Here is a 19,507-nt window from a genome sequence, read left to right on the forward strand (position 1 = left end):
TGTGTCTGGGTCCCTTAACACACATGTTACATCATTCAGTCCCGTTAATCTACATCACTCAACACGTGCTTCAGATGAGTCTTCAGGATATTAATGCTCCACATGTATCAGCCACAGTCCAGCTCATTACTGTGGATGTACTACAATGATAGACTGTATATTTAAACGGACAAAGCCTGAGTGAGGTCACCCATCTGTTCCTGCAGGGGGCGCTGGAGTCCCATCGATGGCGGTCTCCATGCTGGAAATGCTGTCTCAGTCTAAAAGTGTATGAACACCTTGTCAAGCAGCAAGTTAAATAAAACGTTATAACTGGAACCTGTGACTCCTGCTTTATTTAACCAGTCACACCAGTGGTGGTTGGATTTTTCCGGAACCCAAGTTTTGAGAGAAGCCTCAGTCAGCTGATCTTTCTTTTAAAACCGACCTTTTATATTTGTTAAGCACCAGTTGTTTTAAGCAAAAATTTTAATCTGGAAAGTGAACTACACATTCTTATTTCCATGGCATAAGTATTCCACAAATTAACTTTTACCGAAATACACCTGTTCTTTGTGTTTGTCCTTTATTTTTTGTGCCTTTGTTAGAGAGACAGGACAGTGGATAGAGACGGAAATCAGAGAGAGAGAGAGGATCCACATGCGGGAAGGGAGCCACAGGTTGGATTTGAACCTTGGCCGCCCACTTGGAGGACTACAGCCTCCACACATTGGACACCAGCGCCCCACACACACACTATTGTTTTCTGATATGATGGTTTTAGAAGCGTCAGGAGACGTTTAGAATGACGTCATATAGCGGTCCACTTCCTTGTTTGAGCGGTTGTGTTGACATCTCTCGCAGACCGTTTTCAAGCACACATGAATCCTACCTGAGACCACCTCTTCAAGCAGACTCGGGCACACTACCCGATACAGTCCAAGTACAGATAAATAAGAGTGTGTTGTTGTTTGAATCAGAGGAACCAGTCAGATGAATCAGGACAAACTGTATCAGCTGTGATGTTACCTACCGTGTAAAGAACCCTCACTGAGGCGGAGGGATACACATTGTGAAAAGTCCCACCTATATCTCATGGATCTTGTCCAATCAGGATGCTCTGTGGGAACTAACAGTTGTCTGATCACATTCTTCTTCTCTTATCTGACATTAAAACTGTTTCTGATTTCAGGAAAATCTCGACCGCAGTAAGAATTCCCTCGAGGACTTGCGTCATGAAAGAGCTCTGATTTCTAAGGCAGGTGTCTCGTTGACGTCCTGAGAAGTTCTGCTGTGTATTCAATGAGCTGCTGCTGCTGCTGCTGCTGTTGTTTCTGATGCTAATAATTCTGTGTGTCACGCAGGCCTGTACGGATTTACTGCTGCACAACGAAACCAAGCAAAGAGGTGTGGGCGTGTCCATCCAGGTGCTCTGAAGAACCCTCTGGAAACAGTCTGAAATGAAAACACTGAATCAAAGAACTGAATCATTCACACTCACCTTCATAAACACATCAGAGTTTTTCATTCTCCTATTCTCATTTAATACAAATGTGGAGCTGCAGTTCCTCAAATCTCCACTAGAGGCTGGGTCCAAAAGTGAGTCAGTCCCTGCTCATCCCATCACAAAAGTTGAATGAATACATTACTGTGCAGCACCTGTGAAACATGGAAGGAGTTCCTCTTTCATACTCTGGGCTCACACTGCCCTCTAGAGGCAGAAATGAGAAACTACAGAGTCAGAGAAGTTCAGAAAGGTTCTCCTGCTGACTCAAACAGTGAAACACATAAAAAACATTAAAACATTTTATTTAAAACTGAAAGTACTTCAGCCGGTGTGAACGCTGCACTCTGTCTCTAACGATCCTCCAGAGAGATTATTTACATGTGTGTGTCTGTATATCATTTAGGATTTAGATTTAAAAAACACAGATATGAATGTGATTTTAAAGAAGCATGACTAAATGTTTGGTTATCACTTCTATCTGAACCACTTCTCGCTCCCGCTTCCATCACTGAAGCTTCAGTGTCCACCACATGACAACCTGTGTGAGCATCGATTCTAGAGAGGAGGGGGGAACAGCTCTTTATCATGTTTAGAATCTGAACTGCAGTACCGGTTTTAAACACTAGGTGTCAGAGTTACAGACTGCTCCTTTGAAGAAGATCAAATGCAAAAATCCCAGAATGAAAAAGAACTTGAATATCGGACTCAGTGTTTCTTAATCTGCTGGTTAATGTAGACGAAGCTTAAAGATCTTTTTGATCCATAATTCATTTTAAAAAAAGAGTTTGCAGGAGGAGATATAATTATGTAGCTCACAGATGTTAGACCGCACACACACACACACACACACACACACACACACACACACACACACACACACACACACACACACACACACACACACACACACACACACGCTTTCCTCTTTATGTGACACCAGCAAGCACAAACATGTTTTTTTAAAAGAGACTGAAGGTAGAAAGTAGAAACTAAAGAGTCTCTTTACTGATCAAATATCTACAGAAACTTGAAATTAATTTAAGCATTCACAGAGAGGATAGATAAAGATATGACGTTAAGTTTTGTGTTATTTATCCATATTTTCTTTATTGATGTAAATATTTAGACCCTCATCACATCAGATGGTGAACAGCTGTGAGGGAGCTTTAGGACTCTTTTCATGGTGTAGCTTCAGTTGACACAGAAATGGAAGTTTAGCAGCTGCTAGGTCAGAGACGTGTGTGTGTGTGTGTGTGTGTGTGTGTGTGTGTGTGTGTGATAGAGGGACCAGCTCCCATCTCTTTTTTTCAGGGTTTTAAACGATATATTTGTCACTACCCACGAGTCCTTTACGTTGGGATGGATGTTAATAAATGCCTCCACTAGAGGGCGTGATCTCTCTTTTTGGCCTTAGTGCTCTATCGTGCACTTGAGAGGCTGAGCACGTTCACGACTTTGGTGGTCATGATTTTTTTTTAGAAGTTTCTGCTTGGAAGTTAGGCTTCATAAATCCTCTGTATGGCCTGGAAGAGCATCACAACAAAGATGAACACAGACAGAGTTAATGTAAAGATATGTGCTTCTGTACGGATCACTTTGTGCTCCTGTCTTTAAAATAATCTACAAATGAAGTTGTATTTTATTATTGAATGCAGGACTTTCTCTTTTAGTGAGGTTGGTTTTTAACCTGACTGTCCGCTGTGTTTCAGGTTTACCCAGCATTCAGACGGGACGTTGATAATCGGCCCTCTGAGGTCCGATGACTCGGGCGTCTTCACCTGCACGGCGTCCAGCCAGCAGCAGCTGGAGCAGAGACAGCTGCAGCTCAAAGTGCAAGGTCAGTTTGAATCCTTCAAATACACTCAAAACATGCAGTGGATGAAACGCTGTTTAGTCAGCGTTGAAGTCCAGGACTCAGAAGAAGGAGAGCTCACCTGTACGAGCGTTAATGTGTCGTCTTGTTCAGCAGCAGTTTGTGTGTCGTCATGGTGATGTGAAGATTTCAGTCCTATCACTGTGGATTTGACAAAAAGAATCATAAAATGTCAAATATAAGTTCTGATGTATAACAGGCTGGTTACAGGGATCTTTAAGTTTATCAGACGCCTGCAGCAGAAACACTCAGGGCGTCTCCTCGTTACTGAGCGGTGCACATTTAAACTCGACGCACAGCGCTGTAACTTTAATAATAATTTAAAACTCCAGTCACGCTGACGGGATCGTTCAGAGTCTGACGTTAATAAATGAAAAGTTTCCCACACGGTCAGTGGAGGTTCAGACGGTCAAACAGCTCTTCTTTATCAACCCTGAACTCCATCAGAGCTGAGATCAACTTTTTATTTATGATGATCAAAGACTCCCAGAGTACAGAGAGGTTAAAGGCTTTATATGTGATGTTTTGATCCAGCAGATGTCGCCCTTGAGCACCAGCATGAAACCAAAACAGCTCGCGCTGCATTGTTGTGTTAGCATGCTAATGCTAGTGATCTTTATTATGCTGGTATCTTCACACTGCATGTAAATTTACCTGAAATGAGCGTGATCTAGAAACACAGTTAAGCAGTGAGTACAGTATGTTATTCTTCTTTTCTCTAGTCCCTCAATTAAACAACTTTTATACACAAGGGGAGGAGTCAGCCGGCTGTCCCGGCGATGTAAACAAAGTGAAGATAGGACTCTGAAAACTCTGAAAACATCACAGACAGTGGGACTCGGGTGTTACACCCATTGTAGACAGTCATGACTCACAGAGTTATTTTCAGAGGAGATACTTGATTTCTACATTTAAGTATGAAAAATCACATATAAAGACTTTAAGGTCAGAAGCTTTGACTTCTTTAAATCGTTAAATGAATGAGCTGAAGGAGAACTGACGGTTAACACTCAGACTCCACCTGAAGGACTCAGACTCTTCTTTGGTAACTTGAGATTTGAGATTTGACTAACACTTAAAGTTTAATGGCTCGACTACAACACTGCTATCAGGACTGTTTCTGTTCACTGCAGATATCTGTTTATACTGTCATGTCTCCCTCTCACCAGCAGAGGTCAGTATTCCTGTTGTTTCAGGATGATTCTCTCTGCAGGACATCGAGGAGCAGTGTGAGTGTTTAAAGTGTGTTTCTCTCTGTTTTGATCCTCCAGCCGACCTGAAGATCACCACCGCTCCAAATAACATCCAGGTGTCTGAAGGCAGCACAGCTCTGCTGCCCTGCGTGGTGTCAGGAGACAACGTCAACATCGGCTGGTCCAGGTAAAAGATCACGACCCCTTCAAGCATGGATCCTGTTAGACCAGGAGGTGGGTCGGTGCTTTTGGTAACAGAATAATCTGAAAGAAGGAACTTGAGCTTTAACTGTTAGAAGAGTGATCAGTGTTTCCCACAGGATGGCGCTGTAGCTGGGCGGTGGTGTTGGGGGGGATGACACACAACGACCATCCTAAAGTACGGGTGTGATTCATGGATTGAGGCAGCTAATGGCGCCAAAAAAGAGTGCATCATTTGCTCCAGCGCTGATCACGTTCAGGCTCAATCACGTCCTGCTCCCTGCTCTTGTTTTGCCTCTTAATGTCTTTTTAAGCGTGCAAAGAGTCACCGTTAGCTGTGCAGCGCAGTACGGCGTGCGTTTAGTGAATCAGACCCCGAGAGAAAAATATTAAAACAAAGACATAAGCAGCTTCTGTTTTCACACGAGATGCCGTTACAGAGCTCATGGAACATCACAGTTTTACTCTCTCCTGTCTTTCCTGCAGAAACGGCGTCCCGGTGCGTCCGGACGGTCGTAAAATCCTGACGTCGTCTGACGGCAGCCTGATCCTGAACAACGTGAAGCCTTCAGACGAGGGGACGTACACGTGTAACGCTTACACCGGCATCTACTCTGTGAGCGCCACAGCCGAAGTCAGAGTCACTAAAGACACACAAGGTGAGAAAAACACGGCGAGCTTCTTTTAGCGAACGCTTACACCAAAATCCCCGGGGAAGGATTTTAAAATCCCCTTCTCCATGTTCCTCTAACTCTAACATGTGTCTCTAGTCCGTCTACAAACCCCCCTATGATGAGAAAAGTCCATCCTCTCTGTCTTCTGCCTGCTCCACTTTTCAGAAAATGTGTGCTCAAACAGGCCGTTTGGAGATTTTCCCTTCATGACATCACAAAGGGCAGTAGCCCCTCCCCCAGGTGGGTGACGGTCCCACAGCTAGGTGTTTGTTCTGCCCTCTGAGTCTGCCTTCTCACTGTAAACAATAGGACATGGAGCGAGAAAGACCGAGTACACCCAAGCCCTTCCAGAGAGGGGGCGTGGTCAGACACAGCTCATTTACATATTTAAAGGTACAGACACAGAAACAGCCTGTTCTGAGCAGGGCTGAAATAGAGAACGACCAAAGCACAGCACTCCACTCCAGGGTCCGGCTTCTCAGTGGATTTTATTTAAACTGATTTTATGCAAAAACAAAGAAAGTCAATAATCGTCTTTCTTTTCTGTCTCAGGCGGTGATGTTCCTCCAGAGTGCGTCGACCAGCCCGAGCTCGCCAACTGTGAGCTGATCGTTTACACCCGGCTCTGCTCCAACTCGTACTACTCCAGTTTCTGCTGCGCCAGCTGCACCCGGCACTCACAGAGGAACAAAAGGTTCGGCCGACTCGGATAAAGCTGACGACGTTGTTGTTGTTGTTGTTTTTAAAGACTCTGGAGGTGAAGCCGTTTGGAGGACTGCATTCTTAAAAAAAACAAAAACACTTTGAACTCTGAACTACTGCGATCGCCAAAAAGACTGGAGACCCCGGACATCTGACCCGTTTGTGCAGAATCAGGATTCATAAAGGAATGACAAAGGGACCGATGACTGTAGATGAATCTGTGAAGCAGGAGTCTGTTTGTACACTGAATATAAAAACATAGAACCTGACCTGCTGTCAACACCAGCTGACTGTGATGAAACCTCCGAGACGTCCTGACGTCTTTATTTATTGACTCATTAGTTTATCACTGTTGTCCTTAAACTGAGCTTTTTATCTGTCCCGTGTGGGTGTCATTACCCAAAGAGACCACACGAGGGGGTCAGTGTGCCAGCTCTGTGTGTTTGTTATTTCTGATGTTCTTCATCTGATGTTTGTTTGTAAATGTATTCATGGTCGGGGTGGACTGTGGAACCTAATTCCCCTGTAAGTCTAAATATTCATTCTGGAGTTAATTAAACATTTTATAGTCCTGACATAGTGGATGAAGGATTCCCGGCCCGAGTTAGAATCTGACCTGTAGCTCCTTCCTGCATTCCTGTATCATTTAAACTACTGAGCTAACGGCTCGTCTTAAAGCTGCCTGTCCCAAAGAAAAGAAGAGTCATTTCATAGACTGAAGTCAGGAAAGCCCGGGCCCACACACACACACACACACACACACACACACACACACACACACACACACACACACACACACACACACACACACACACACACACACACACACACACACACACACACACACACACACACACACACACACACACCCTCATGTCAGAATGAGAACATGAGCTGCAGATCTTTGCACCAGATCAGAGAGAATTCAAACTCACGACAGACTGTGACCTTCTTCTGTAGCTTCAGTTGACATGGAAATGGAAGTTTTGCAGCTGTGTGTGTGTGTGTGTGTGTGTGTGTGTGTGTGTGTGTGTGTGTGTGTGTGTGTGTGTGTGTGTGTGTAGCTGCAGGTGTGTGTGGTGAGCACACAGAGAGATGTGCTCTCTGCTCTGTGACCACATCCTCTCCTCTCTGCTCGCCTGCAGCTTTCACGTCTCTGACACAGCTCACACTTCCTGTTGTTGTGTGCTACGCTCACACACACACACACACACACACACACACACACACACACACACGTGTACTTCTTACTGAACCAGTTTGAACCAATGGAAATACTTTTTTTTTTAACTCTTCATCAGAATGCAAACTGTCATAAGATTCTTATTTTGTTTGGTCAAAGTTTAAAAATAGAAAAACATCTGAATACTGTGCACCAGATGTTGGAATAAAGACGAGGATGTAAGGTCCAGGTCCAGGTCCAGGTCCAGGTCTAGGCTAAGGTTCAGGTTCAGGTGACTTTATCTGTACTCGTAGATAGATTTGTTAACAGCAAGCAAACTTGACATCCATCATGACACACAGATTAACAAATTGATGTAACAAGGAACAAGACACAAGAGGAGGAGAAATATTTAAAACCAAAACAGAAATTGAAAAGTGCTCGATGTTCCACCTATCAGGACATAAAGGAGAGAGAAATCTCAACTAATGGGGTCGAGAAAAAAACACAAATGAATTAATAATCTGAATGGATGAGTTAATACTGATGGACTCTCAGCAGCCTCTACCATCAGTGTGTGAATGTGTATGAATGGATGAGTTAATACTGATGGACTCTTTACTCAGCAGCCTCTACCATCAGTGTGTGAATGTGTAGGTGTGACCTGCAGTGTAAAAGAGCTTTGAGGAGTCAGAAGACGAAAAAAGAAATAAAGAAGCTCGATTATAAACCTTTGTATTTAAATAATGAATCTTAATCTTGATTTTTTTAAACATTTCATCGAGACAAAAAAGAAGCAAGCAGTCAAAGAATTGAAGTAAAGTCTGATAAGTCTTTATTAAAGATGACACATTTGAATATAATTCTCGTACAGAGCAGAAAGAAAAGACGTGAAGTTTTCAGTGACAGAAGGACAGAAAGAAAGAAAGAATAAAACACGACACATCTTTGTAACTCTGAAGTGTGATAAGATGGATCATGTGTGCAGCTCTGGTCTGATCGTAGCTCGTTCTTCACGTCTGTTTTTAAAGGTATCGTTGTGATTTTCTTTGATGACGTTCAGAGTGAAGCGTCTGTGAAGGACGATCTTTAAAAAAAAAGAAAGATATTTTTTGGGTCTTTTTGCTTTTATGAGAAAGAACAGCTGAAGAGAGAGGAGGTCAGAGGTCGGATTCAAACCCACGGCCGCTCGCTGCGACGAGGACATAACCTCCGTACATGGGGCGTGCAACATGACCGCTAGGCTATATGGCGCCCCGAAGAACAATCATTTTAAAAGTAGCTTGAAGATTAAAGGTTTGCTAACTTCATACACAGACATGAACACTGAGCAGATTTCCCAGAATCCTCTTGTGAGGCGTCGGCTCTGCTCTCAGTTCTTCTGCTTCGCCCCCTGGAACAAACAGAAAGAACACCACGTCTTTATTATTCAACTCACAGATCCCAAAGCGGTCAGAGGAGAGGATTTAAACTGGAGCTCACCTGAAACTTGAGCAGCAGAAAAGCTACAAACGCTCCGTAGAAACAGCTCTTCACGATGAACACGCTGTACGTCAGTTTGGCGCTCTGCGTGACCTTCAGATATTTGTCTGAAAGAGTTCAAACATGGAGATGAGATTTAAAGAAGGAAACATTCAGTTTATATGAGTTCTATGATCATCACAGTGTAGTAAGACGTTTACCTCTGGTTTTTCTTTCAGCTGTCAGGAGAAAAGAGACGAGAATCAGACGAGGAAACATGTCGCTGTGTTTGTTTTTCTAACAGATGAAGAATCAGATTATTACCTTCTATTCCTTTAACTGAAGCAGAGTAAGGGAGCTTTTGTTTCCCGTCAAAGAAGTGGACGGTGCAGGTGAATTCATTGTCAGGATTGTTCCACTCTTCAGCAGAGACCCTCAGCCTGCTGCTCATCGTGTAGTTCTTTCCTTCTTCCAGCACGGCCTCGCTGTCCGTCGCCACACCTGAGCTGACCTCGCCCTCTTTGCCGGTCCAGGAGAAGCTGACATGATCCGGGTAGAATCCACTGGCCAAACAAATGATGGTCTCACTCTTGTCTCCACACTCCCTTGGAGAAGCTGGGAGAACTATGACTGTCGGTGGAGTGACCTCACGTTCTGCAAAACACAGAGGACAGAAATCAGCGAGTTAAAGCTGCAGACGGATCCACAACAAACCTCAAGAGTCACACCTCACTCCAGTGCAGAGGTGTCTCTTACTTAAGTAGACATTTTGGGTATCTATACTTTACTGGAGTAATTCTTTTTCAGCAGACTTTTTACTTCTACTCCTTACATTTTAAAAATAGCCTTGTTACTCCTATTTCATTTCAGCTTGTTTTCACTCCGGCTTGTCATCCTTCAAAAACCTATCCAGATCAATCGCGCCGTCCTGATAGAGTGAATTTGATTGTGGTTGGATGAGAAGTATAAACATATACCATTCCTACACGCTGTGGTGCGGCCTAAGCTTTTGTCCTTAATGGCATTTTTTCCCCCTTACATTACTTTAACTTTTATACTTTAAGTAGTTTTGAAACCAGTACTTTTACACTTTGAGTAAAAAGCTTGAGTTGATACTTTAACTTCTACAGAAGTCTTTTTAAACCCTAGTATCTATACTTCTACCTGAGTAATCAATGTCAATACTTTTGACACCTCTGCTCCAGTGTGCGTCTGAGGTCTTCAGAGCCGAGTGAGGACGTGAACATCAGGGTGCAGAAAGACACAGAATCACTCTGAATCAAACATGATGCTCACAGTGAGCAGATCTCACACTCAGAGGGATTTATATATCAACATATTTTTACATGAATATTCAGTTTGTGGCTCTCACCCAGGACTTTTAGTTTGGTTCTGTCTCCAAAAGAAGCAGGAGAAGAGTCTGAACACAGCAGGAAAACTGACTCTGATCCACTAACAGCTGATTTCATGTCTCTTTACACAACAGGAACCAAACTCATGGACTGGTTTCTGTAGTTTAAAAACATTTCTTCTCTCACTTTTTTGGAGTGAGGAATAAAATACTGAGAGTTTAACCTTCTCTTTATCGTCTGTGCAGACGCTCACGAGGGCGAGGCAGAGGAGAGTAAAATAAAGTTGAAGTTCTTTTTGAAAAGAAAAAGATGATTCTTGTTGTTTAGCATTTGGAGAATAAGTTTTAACTTTCAGGAGAACAACTATGATTCTTTATTGTGTAACATTTCAGCTTCATTTCTGACGCTTTGACGCCACACTTCATATCAAGACTTTATTCTCTAACCGTGTGGTTGAAAACGTTTTCCTCCTCTCCCTCTTTTCTTATTCCTCAAGTCAAAATATCTCATCTCCTCTGCCTCTGATTGGAGAAACCTTCCTGATATCATTTAGTTTCTTCTTCCTGGAACGTATTAAAGAAAATATTTATTTTCAACCTTTCATTTGTGACATTTTGACTTCAGACTCAAGAATTGATCCTCCATCTTCCTCCTCTCGCACGCTTGACCACAACAATCCTTCTGAACATCTCCAGCAGGTCAGAGGTCAGAGGTCAGAGTTAAAGGCTGATCCTGATCTCATTATTTAAAAAAAAACTTAAATCAGAAGTTTACGCTACAGGCACCCTGGAGATTCTCTTTAAACACATGCTCTGAATGTGTCTCTCTGCAGCGGTATCATCAACTAATGTGAGATCATAGAAGATGAGATTAAAAATGTACTGATCCAACAAACAGAAAGATTCAACGTTTAGAGAAACATGCTGCATGAATGATCTGACAGTTCCAGAGCAGATTACAGGATGATTGTTGTAAATGTAGTTTTGTTAATTTACAGGAAAATACCGAGCAGAAAGTATAAAGTTCTACATTTGACAGTATGTAAATCTACATGTTCATTTTCTTTGGTAGCTTTTCTGCAAACTATCTCAGCAGGACGTGAGCGCTCCAGGAGATCAAGAAACAAAACATTATAAGACATCTTTAAACCACCCTGACTAAAACATCGTTCTCTTAAGGTTTCAATAAAACATCACGAGGTGTGTGTGATTATTTTTGTCATTTTCTTACCTAAAACGCTGAGTTTAGTTCCAGCTCCAAAGTAAGCAGCATCGAGGTTGTTCACACTGAAACAGAGCTGCAGAGAAACTGCTCGACCTCTGAGCTGCACAAACTTCTTAATTTAAGATCCTTTTAAGAGAATGAGATCAGAACCGACCTTTGACCCTGACCTGGACCAGTTACAGACTTTAGTTGGATGATATATTCTGTTGTTTTTAAGTCGTCTTACCTAAAACGCTGAGTTTAGTTCCAGCTCCAAAGTAAGCAGGATCGTAGTTCACACTGAAACAGAGCTGCAGAAAAACCTCCTCGACCTCTGAGCTGCACGCCGTCTCTGACATTAAACTTCTGATTTAAGATCCTTTAGGAGCATGAGATCAGATCCGACCTTTGACCCTGACCTGGACCAGTTACAGACTTTAGTTGGATGATATATTCTGTAGTTTTTGTGATGCTCTTACCTAAAACGCTGAGTTTAGTTCCAGCTCCAAAGTAAGCAGGATCGTAGTTCACACTGAAACAGAGCTGCAGAAAAACCTCCTCGACCTCTGAGCTGCACGCCGTCTCTGACATTAAACTTCTGATTTAAGATCCTTTAGGAGCATGAGATCAGATCCGACCTTTGACCCTGACCTGGAGGAGTTACAGACTTGATGATATATTCTGTCCTGTTTCTAGTCGTCTTACCTAAAACACTGAGTCTGGTTCCCGCTCCAAAGTGAGCCTCTGCCTGGTAGCTCACAGCGTTTCACAGAGCTGATAAGAACTCTGTGTGAGAGGAATAATCCGGGCTCACAGCCAAATGTTTGATTTATGCTCTCAACGTTTACAGCAGAACAAAACGCCATGCTGCTTTTTTGACATGAACACACAGTGAGCAGAAAGTCCTTCACATGTTTGAAAAAGAGAGGACTCTGTTCATGGTCACACACGAGCTCTAACAGTACACTTATTAAAGCATCTTAATGAGGACACCTGGAGAGAACCAGTGAGTTCTGCTCTGTTTGAGGCTTTTCTTACCTAAAACAGAGAGTTTAGTTCCAGCTCCAAAGTAAGCCTCGCTGTAGGAGCACAGAGACTTTCCACCCTCACAAAAACTCTCTTTGTCTTCATCTGGAGCTCGCTGAATCTAAACTCTGCTCGTTCTTTAAACGTTAAGACTTTAATCTCCCTTCACTTAACGTCACCTTCTGACCATCTAGATGATTCCTTTGACTTCTCTCATGATCATAAAGACTTTAAAAGATTTCAATCTGATTGACCTGCTGATGATGACGAGTCAGACAAACTCCCTCTTCATGTAGTTACCTGTTTAACTTCTCTGCTCACTTATCCATTAAATATGCTGGACAGGCCTCCAGCTCTCGTTCTAAGTGTGCGACAGGTGAAGTTTTCTGATCCCATCTCGTCCCTTTACTCACCAAGAACCGTCACTTTAGTCCCCGGGCCGAAGTACGCCTCTGACTGACTGACACAGCGTTCAAGGTGAATGTCAAAAAGCTGCGAGCTGACACTGAACGAGTTTGTTCTGCAGACTTTCATCACAGACTGTTCATGTTAAGAATGAGTTCCTTACCTAAAACAGTGACCCGTGTCCCTCCACCAAAGTGAGCCTCTGAAGAACCAGAGTCACAGTGAAGTCGTCTGTGACTCAAAACAAACCAGACGCTGCTCCCTCCTCTCGTCTAGTTCAAATCTCACAAATGTTTCAATGCAAAGGAAGCAGCTCTCAAAGATCCTCTTCAAAAAACCAAAACACGGCTCTACTTTTACTCGGTTTAACTTCTTTTATGAGCTGAATTCAACAGTCTTACTCACCGAGAACAGTCAGTTTAGTTCCTGCACCGAAGTACGCTTCGTAATTAGCACAGCGCTGAAGCTTCATGTCAAAAAGCTCTGAGCTGAACTGATAATAACCCAAACATATCAGGATCCTGAGAACGTCTCATCACGTTTATCTTTGTACATTTATAAAGATCTGACTCACCTAAAACAGTCAGTTTAGTCCCCGGGCCGAAGTACGCCTCGTTGTTGACACAGTGCTGAATCTTAACGTCAAAAAGCTCCGAGCTGACACTGACCTTTGACCTGGTGTCTCTCTGTAAGTTTGATCTGCAGACTGTGTTTGCAGAAAGCTTCTCTTACCTAAAACATTTGTAACATCTGAATCATCCCAGACTCACCTAAAACAGTCAGTTTAGTCCCCGGGCCGAAGTACGCCTCGTTAGCGTTGTCACAGTGCAGAAACACTGAGCATCAAACTCTTCTTTCTTTCTCTGCCACACTAATCTGTAAGAAGCTTTGTCTCATATTTCCATCTATACTGAGTCTCTGCAGCAACATGAAATCCATCATAAGAGAGTGAAACACTGAAATATTTACCTAAAACTGAGAGTTTGGTTCCTGGGCCAAAGTAAGCAGGTTCAGTGTAGCTCACAGTGTCTCTGTTCAGCTCAATAATTCAGACTCTTCACTACAACATGTTTTGTCTTTGACTTGAAAACAACTTGTTCACTAGTTGAAGTCTGTTTAAGTGAACGTCAGTGATTAAAGCTCCAACTTACCCAGAACTGTGAGTCGTGTTCCCTCTCCAAAGTGAGCTTCAGTTCCAGTGTCACACTGAAAGTCTCCTCCAACAAAAAGATACAAAAGGTCCCAGAATGTGCACGATGTCGCTCAGAGTGATGATCCAGAGGATGAAGGAGGTTTAAACATGCAGGATGAGCTTCAGAGAGTTCACATGAGTGTTGTTGTTTCTGAAGAGCAGAGAAAGAAAGATCCAGACTGTAAACATGTGAACTTAAAGATGTTAGAAACACCTTTTCCTGCAGGTTTCCTCTATATGAATGCACGCTGTGCTGCTAAAGCCTCCTGTCCTCTTGTCCACCTCCAGATTTCATGTGTTTCTGCTCTCCTGCAGCACGCAGCAGTCTGCTCACTGTGTGTTCATGGGAGGAGGTTTTTGTACGGCGGCTCCATAGGAATGTATCACCGTGGCCCCCTGTCCCCACGGTGAGAAAGCATCATACAAAAACCTCCAGCGTGTTAGTTTCTGTGCTCCTCCGTATCTCAGCCTCCATCTCGGTGAGCCTGGGAGAGCAGCTGTGCAGCTCTGCTGAGAGACGACGAGCTGGCTGCTGCTATTTCTGTGACAGCTAAGAAAAGAAGCTGAGGGAAGGAAGAGAGGAAACTGATGTTTGTTAGATTATCAGTGCTCAGAGGGAGGGACGCCTCTGCTGGTCACACCTCTTCACACAAACTGTCAGGAGACACTTTTACAGAGGATCACTCCCTGACAGATGTGACTGATGAGTGGTTTGTCCTCCACGTCCTCTCCGTCTGACTCTACCTTGATGTGTTGAAGCACAGGATGCACAGGGGTCAGCAGAGAGGAAGTGAATTCTGCAGGTTTGGTCCAAGAGCAGCTTGGGGGTGTCACAATTGCTAAATAAAAACAATCCACTCACTTCTGCATGTGGTTGTCCCAATACCAGATTTTGAAGGTAACAGAGGAGTTGAGATGGGACAGACACCTGGCTCTGATTCCCAATAAGGATCACAGACCGGCTGCCTGGTTTGTGCTGGTACCACAGCATCCTGGAGAATAAGTTGGCATCATATGTGCATGTTGTCGTCAGCTCATCAGTCCCTTCAGTAAGAACCCGAGAGGGGAAACACCCTCCACTTTACCTGTGAAGAAAGTCAGTTAATGTCATTGTTGAGATAAAGTTTGAATTCAATATTTGCATCAATTCATCACAGAGACAGCAGTTAGAGAAAAGTCACATCAACTTTGAATGGTAAGACTGAGCAGCAAAAGTCCAAATGTGTATTAAAGCTGCCACATCCTGGAAACTCAACTTAAACTAAGACCTGTGCAACAGCCATGACTAAATGTAAATTCATAGGGGGCGCCAGAAGCTTAGTGATCAGTGTACGTGCCCTATCGAGGGGCTGTGGTCCTCCAAGTGGGTGGCCTATAGGTTCGAATCCGACCTGTGGCTCATTTCCTGCATGTCATTCACTCTCTCTCCCTGATTTCTGACTATGTGCACTGTCCTATTTAGAAAATATTTGCATAAAAAGTACCAAAAAACCTTGAATTTTTTTTTTTTTTTATATATATATATATGCATATATGCATATTTGCAGATCAAATGACTTTTACAGTCTGTACTCAGATTTAGGAGGAGCATTGTCATGTTGTTCATGTCTGACAAACAGATGACACATCAAACATAGACTTTCTTATTATCTCCATCACACCACCACGCCTCCTCTTCAGCTCCTCTGATAATCGCTGATCTTGATGATAATAAAAAATCTGCTTGCCTCTGCTTTCTTTGCAGCACTTTTATTCAAAAACCATAAAAGTTTGGCATTATACTCATTTGAAAAATATTTTAAACACTGTGTAAGAAGAAAGAAATGCTTTCAAACATCATGACTCCATGCCTTTCATATATCAAACTCTTTAATGTTATGAGTAGAAAAACCATAAAAGGTCTTCATGTTTTTTTTCTTCATATCAGTTGAATTGAAAATAATTAAAATGTTTTTAAAGTCATTTAATTAAATTATTTTTGCCTCTTTGTGTTATACTTCTTTAACATTTGTGATGATGTTTTCACTTTCAGTTTGTGTGTGTTTAACTTTAACCTCTTACTGCGGTGATTGGATGAATATCTGCTGCTGAGTCTCTGTGGACTGTGATTGGTCGGCATTGAGTAGGGCGGGCTTTTTACAAGGATGCCCCGCCCACACGGTACACTGACCGGTAGGAGTTCGGAGGTCGAGCCCTGTCAAACGGTTGCTGGGGAGAAAGAAATGTAAAACAGCTTAAAGCTTCTGTGTGCGTCGAAGATACAACAAATGTTGGAGGTGGTTAGTAAACAAGTAATGTTCTTTTAATTTAAGACATTTTTAGCGGGTATTTTAGCATAATAACGCTTAACTGTCGCATTTGGCTAAAAGTCACCAGTTAACGTAACCGCACTCAAACTGTTAGCAAAGAATGCTAATCCTCTTGAGTTTAGTTTTATTTTCCGACTTTTTCCTATTTGATACTTTTTCAAATTGTTCAGTCTTCCAGATTTTGTACCTTCATCCCTCCAAGGTAATAAATTGCCTTCTTTTAATCGTGTTGTGTCCTGGGCTAAGCTATATTTGGCTAAGATATTGGTTGCTAACTGCTAACAGTTATGCGGCTAAGGTTGGACTAGCTAACAGTGAACAATTGTTACTTACTCCTTTATTTTTTTTATAGTTTTAATTAGCTAGTTGGTTAATTGCTTGAATATTTTCTTTTGACATTGGTGGACATTTTGTATGAGGGACAAAAAATGACTAAAGTATAAATAAATGAATATATGTTGGGAGAAATTCATACAATAATGTATAAATAAATAAATAATTAAATAAATGCATCAACAAATATAATAATAATAATATATAAATAAATATATTTATGTATTTCTGTGTCCATGTTGTACAAGGAAAAGTAAATATGTAAATTAAGTGGGCCGTCCTAACATTACTGAAGTAGGATTGGTCGAAGCAAATTTACTTTTCCTCTTACGACCTGGACACAGAAATAACTAGATGTGTAAATGTAAAAATACGGAAATAAATTAATAACTCAATTAATGTGGAAATGTATGCATTGATACATAATTAACTGTAGAAATACGCTAATAAATGAATAAATACATGTAAAAATATATAAATAGCCTTTTTCATTAACAAAGTGTATTTATTATTTATTCATTGATGTATTGTTTTCAGCATTTATATATTTATTGATATATTTATGGATGCATTTATTTAATTATTTATTTATTTATACATTATTGTATGCATTTCTCCCAACATTTATTTATTTATTAATGAATTTATTGATCTACACTTTAGTCATTTTTTGTCCCTCATAGTTTTACAGCAACTGAATAGTCTGACACAACTGCTGTGGTAGAGCTAACTGTTTAGGACGGTTAGCTGCATTGTTTTGAAAGTTAACGGTCACTTCAACGGTTGATCCAAACCGTTACATTAATGGTCACTTCAACAGTTAAACAACAGTGAAACATAAACTCTACCAGTTGATTTTTTAGCTCCAAACAGTCTTCCAGGGACAAATTTTTTGTTGGAGTAAAGTTTGTGTATCTAGTTCAGAAAATATAGCACAAAATGTTCTTCTCCAACTTTTAAATTACCAGATCTCCATAGTGCACCTTTAAATTGGATGCTGTCCTTTTGTATCTATAGTGAACAGTATCCGGTTATGTAAACTACTTTTTGGTTAAAGTCTTTCTATGTGATTTTTCACACTTAAATATAATATAAATCAAGTATATCCTCTTAAAATAACTCTGTGAGTCATGACTGTCTACAATGGGTGTAACACCCGAGTCCCACTGTCTGTGATGTTTTCAGAGTTTTCAGAGTCCTATCTTCACTTTGTTTACATCGTCAGGACGGCCGGCTGACTCCTCCCCTCGTGTATAAAAGTTGTTTAATTGAGGGACTAGAGAAAAGAAGAATAACATACTGTACTCACTGCTTAACTGTGTTTCTAGATCACACTCATTTCAGGTAAATTTACATGCAGTGTGAAGATACCAGCATAATAAAGATCGCTAGCATTAGCATGCTAACACAACAATGCAGCGCGAGTTGTTTTGGTTTCATGCTGGTGCTCAAGGGCGACATCTGCTGGATCAAAACATCACATATAAAGCCTTTAATATGTGTTTTTTTTAATCCGTGCATGTGTAGTTATGTTTTTGTATGAATAATTTATAACATTACTGAACTAAAAACTACGGAGCCCCTGAAGTACCAAAAAGTAAAAAATGGCATGATATAATGTTGTGTGCACAAAATATATACTTGATTGAACTTGGGCCTCTGATAAGGACAATCCTTGTTTGCAGCCCTTTTCCAGACACTGTGTGTGTGTGTGTGTGTGTGTGTGTGTGTGTGTGTGTGTGTGTGTGTGTGTGTGTGTGTGTGTGTGTGTGTATACAATGAGCTGTGCCTCCACCTGTTGGTTGAATCCTTTTTTTCAGGACCCTGCTGTATTTCATTTAGCTTTATATTTATACTTTTGTTTTTTGTTTCCATGGTGTAATTTGCAAGCATTGAAATGATTAAACCTTCTTAAAATGGTAAGCTGTAGAGAGGGTATCTGCATGCCATCAGTTACAGCTGGTCAGTGGCAGAAAGCACTTACTGGTGTCAGGAATAAGAAGGGAGTGAGCAGTTAGCAGTTTTAATTTTGCTGAAAGTGTCGTCTTTTCAGTCATGACAACTTATGTGTGCAATTAAGGCAGTGCATGCAGTTATTTCACTGTTACCAGTTTATACAATATTCTTGTATGTGTATTTAGAGGTGAAGACACCCTCAAAAACACAGGTGGTGACAAAGCTAATGGAAAGTTGGTTGTTGTTTTGCATTGAGAAAAAATCTTTCCACTAATTTGGCTGGAATGGAAAGCTCAAGGAACGTGTTTAACACCAGGCATGCCTTTAAATCTCATTTAAAACTGTTATGATCTTAAAGGTTTTTAAGTGGACCCAAAAGCAAGACCGGAAAACAGGGTGGTGGGTAAGGGGTATTTATTGAAGTGAGGCTGGTGAAGGCTGGTGAGGCTTGAATGAGAGGCTGGGTGGTGAGGCGCTGGAGCTCGATGGTTGGAGGTACTGGGGAAAAAAGAAGACAAGGGATAATTAGTGACAGGTAACCAAAGCACAAAAAAGTCTACTGATACTGAGAAGCCGATCTGCCATGGTGTAGGCGGAAATAATCAGGCAGCTTGGGAGAGTTGAACCAGGGTATAAATGCTGCAGCCGGTGATTACAGATGACGAACAGGTGAGTGATTGCAGAGAGCTCCAGCAGCCAATAAGCCACACCCAGCCTCTGAAAGAAAAAAAACACAAGCACCAAACAAGGAAAAATACACAGAAATGTCCAATCACCACAAAAACAAAGGGTTATATTTCTGTAATTTTCTTGACTGAAATGTGTGAGAATTTTAGAGATGATGACAAATCCTGAAAGTGTAACAAACGCAGAAGTACTGCTGCTGATACGAAACCTCCTCCTGTTATATCAGATCTGGATTAGAAAAAAAGGCCGACATTGGTTAGTATGTCGTGGTACAGCTGTAAGGGGCTGTGGA

At 41.7% G+C, this 19,507-nt stretch overlaps 1 gene segment (V, D, J or C); it reads right to left on the reverse strand.

The window, feature by feature from the left end:
* Positions 1–8,103: 8,103 nt before the first annotated feature.
* Positions 8,104–13,306, reverse strand: LOC110004609 (M1-specific T cell receptor beta chain-like). The segment is given in 5 exon segments: positions 8,104–8,684; positions 8,774–8,880; positions 8,974–8,991; positions 9,077–9,406; positions 13,144–13,306. Coding segments are annotated over 5 exon segments (543 nt in total).
* Between the last annotated feature and the right edge of the window lie 6,201 nt (positions 13,307–19,507).

Source organism: Labrus bergylta, chromosome 18 (assembly GCF_963930695.1).
Source record: "Labrus bergylta chromosome 18, fLabBer1.1, whole genome shotgun sequence".
In the NCBI taxonomy this organism is placed as follows: Eukaryota; Metazoa; Chordata; class Actinopteri; order Labriformes; family Labridae; genus Labrus; species Labrus bergylta.